The 3,489-nt window shown below is 33.9% G+C and overlaps 1 protein-coding gene across 2 annotated transcripts; it reads right to left on the bottom strand.

Annotated features, from left to right (window-relative positions):
• LOC131621018 (phosphoinositide phospholipase C 6-like) lies at positions 1–3,027 on the bottom strand. Of its 2 annotated transcripts, none has more exons than XM_058892218.1 (8): positions 2,490–3,027; positions 2,076–2,272; positions 1,818–1,953; positions 1,475–1,732; positions 1,160–1,383; positions 952–1,069; positions 671–823; positions 1–399 (listed from the first exon to the last, which is right to left on the bottom strand). In XM_058892218.1, the coding sequence occupies exons 1-8, from the start codon at positions 2,841–2,843 to the stop codon at positions 19–21; spliced, it is 1,821 nt and encodes a 606-aa protein (XP_058748201.1). In that variant the 5' UTR covers positions 2,844–3,027; the 3' UTR covers positions 1–18. The 2 variants fall into 2 exon arrangements, with proteins under 2 accessions (XP_058748201.1, XP_058748202.1); XM_058892219.1 differs by having other exon boundaries at positions 2,076–2,186; positions 2,490–2,518.
• Between the last annotated feature and the right edge of the window lie 462 nt (positions 3,028–3,489).

The following is a 3,489-nucleotide window of genomic DNA, read 5'->3' as shown; positions in this document are numbered from 1 at the left end:
TTTAATTACTTATACAATTCATTCAAATTGAAAGCTCATTAACAACTTTACAGAATTAAATTGTTCTCCCTTTTCATTATACAAAGGGACTGATCTAAATCCAAATTTCAGCTCTGACACTGGCAAACATGTTTGACCAGCAAAATCATCTTTCCCCGTTGGATCTTTGTCTTTTACTTGTATCTGAAGTAAAGCAATCTCTGGAACAGTCAAAGGGAATTCAAACTCTTCATTCCACACAGGAAACCAATTGTCCATGATTACTTTAGTTTTCTTCTTTGTAATATCAGCTGGCATACCAACAATACCAACCTCTATGTAAAAGTCTGGTGGAGAGAACATATCAAAGTGTGTAGGACTGAAATCTAAGCTCCATCCATGTCCCATGTAAATTTTCACCTGTTATTGGACATGACAACATAAGATTAAGATATCGCCAAACAAATGACTATATAGTATCAGGGTCATCTTTAAGGGTGTGCAAAGCAGGCCACCGCACAAAGTCCAAAATCTATTACAGGTAAAACGTTATTAAATAAGGCCTCATAAAATATTTATCACTATTAAAACTGTAGTTAAATAGGACATCTATTTGTTTTGCCATGGTGAAACTGCATGTAATCTACGTAGTGCCTCCAAAAATTTGAGACGTTTTGCATAGTATGCATACCTTTAATATCTTCTTTACTGGCATTACTCTTGTTGGATCGAACTCATGGTCACAGTGAAAATTCTGCATTAGAATTTCAGGTTTTTTTACATAACCACATCCTCCATTTGCTCTGAACATCCCCTGCATCAACCAGAGAGATTTTCCAACCCCCTATAGAGAAAAAAAAAATAGTAACTTGCAAGTCAAGTAATTGAATGTCTACAAATATCAGTGTTAGACGCTAGACACGTCTTGAATCTGTAGTGTCATTGATATTACTCACAACTTCTCTTGCTAACCTGCATATTGAATGCAACCATCTGAGCTCCATACATCCACCCAAGATATGGTTTGAAATTTGACGATTTGACACGCGTCGCCCTTGGATATACCCTGAGGATATTTTTCTGTGTGAACCTGAAAATTTAACAGTTTGAATCAGATGAACCATAGGACATTTTTAGATACTACAGCCTGATCAAACTTTTCTACTATTGAATCACATACCTTATGATGTCTGTTGCATGAGATTCTGTAGCCTTTTCTAAGGTTGTTTCGCTCCAACTTAACCGTCTAAGTTCACCGTCCGTTTTCAATTTATCTTTCAAGCTACCTTTGAGTTTCTTATTATAAATTGTTATGATGCTTTTGTAATCAGGTGAACACTCTTGAAATAATCTTTGATCACATTCACACGAACTCGTTTCTCCTTCATCGCGATCACGTCCATTCTGATTAATAAACATGAAAAATATTGTAACACAATCATGCAAAGCTTATAAATAGTACTATATAAAGGAATGTATTGCTAGCATTTCTCACCGAGTTCTTACTTTCGACTTCATTCGCGGAGTCGGGTGATTCCTGTCCCGATGAATCGTCTTCTGATGATTCACTACTTCCATCTAGATTATGATAGTTGCCGTTGTTCTTGATTCGGTTGGACTCAAACCGTTCTTTTGGAGGTTTGGTTGATATAATAACTCGGTTTTTCAATGATTCCGGTGAAGGGAATTCTGTTAAGTTCAAACATTCTGCTTGAGGATAATAAAGCATTTCTCCAAATATATGAGTTGCCATCTACCAGAAGAAAAAAGAAAAACTCATGAAAATTGAGATTAAAAAGGAAAAGTAAGAGAGAATCACAGAATAGTCTATTGCATACTTCTGCGAATTTTGCTCGAAGTTCTTTTGTAAGATGATCTTCTATAGTTATGATCACTGGATATTGAGATGCAACAAAACCATATTTCTTTATAGACTCCAAACATTTGATAGGTGAGACAGGATTTGTCAGTGTCCTGTGTTGATATCATGCAGAAAAGTGACGAAAATCGAATAAGTTTTGCATTGAAAATCGAAAGGATTAAGATCATGTAAACAAAGTTTGATTTAACTTTTCATATAGTCAAAATGATAGTACCATCCATGATCAACTTTAATATCATCTTTATTAGAAGTTGGCCATAAATCGAGCTCTATAACACGCACGCCTCGTTGCAGCGCCTTTATGATCGGCTCTTCGCTGCAATCACTGCTTAATTGATTTCCAGTAAGATAGGAATTGTGTCCTGTATATATGAAATAATGTGACAATGGAGCATTCATATCATGATGTACCTGTAATGAAATTTATTTTCACTTTCTTGTTAGCAAATTAAGGCCAATTAAATCAAAACATGAATTCATAAAGAAATTGAAATTATCATATGAAGATTGAACTATTTAAGTTTCGACTTTAGTAAACTTTGACTTAAAAAACGAATTCAAAATACGAATTGTCTGATATTCATCTGAATACTCTGATTGACCGACTAACTTTACTACTGACTATTACCTCGTTTTTGGAAGGACCGTTGAAATCGTCTAGGAGCAAAAATCGAAAGATATCATCAAGGGTAATTTCCCTTTCTCTATTTTGATCAACATGAACCGTTTCCATATGCATCCTTCTCAGTTCCAAAATCCTATCAATAATCTTCTCCGAATCCAATAAGGTGAAACTCTCTTCGCCTTGATTCTCCACAAGAAACCGATGTAATTGCTCGGTTGACAAGAATGACCCCCCTCCGGCAAACTTAGAAAAAACCTCTTGAAGATCCTGAGGCGGAACGAGCTCAGTCAACTTGTATTTTTTGATAAAGAACAAGAAACTTTTGTATTTGTTGTATGTTCCTATGCTGTTTCCCATCCCTTTTCCCTCTCACCACTCTCTCTTATGCTTTCCACACAAAAACTTATTCACAGCATGCACTTATATAATGCATGAACTAAGGATATGAGTTAAAGAAAATCAAGAAGCTTTTAAGTAGAATCTCTTTCTCATTATGCTAACTACCATGTTTGTTTCTATCTTCAAAAATAAAATATCAATGTCCTATCATCTACATCTACATGTATATATCAACATAACTAACTAACAATTATATCCATTAACATATTGAGAATAGCATCTAATGCTGTGATTAGTTTTCACATCATGCAACAATATATCATATAGAAAGCATAAAAACATTTGACTTAATAAAAAGAACAAAGACTCAAATGTTCTAGAGCATGTATATATGTTTTTTGAGAGTATAATGCACATGTTTCTCTTTTCAAGCTATTAATAATATTAATATGTATCATATTGGTTTAAAATTTTGATTATTTGTTACTCTCTAATTTGTTCACTTTGCTTTACTTTCATGATCAATTATTTTTATATATTCCCACTTATTTATAAAGTTGATGAGGCATTCTAATAAGCATCTTCTTATGGATAGTTCTTTTGTATGGTTATGTTGTTTCTACGTATATTAATTACTTATGAGCAGACTCCACTAACTTTATTC

This window comes from Vicia villosa, linkage group LG7 (assembly GCF_029867415.1).
Source record: "Vicia villosa cultivar HV-30 ecotype Madison, WI linkage group LG7, Vvil1.0, whole genome shotgun sequence".
Taxonomy (NCBI): Eukaryota; Viridiplantae; Streptophyta; class Magnoliopsida; order Fabales; family Fabaceae; genus Vicia; species Vicia villosa.
The sequence above is the reverse complement of the archived record's forward strand: the minus strand, read 5'-3'. Positions and strand labels throughout refer to the sequence as shown.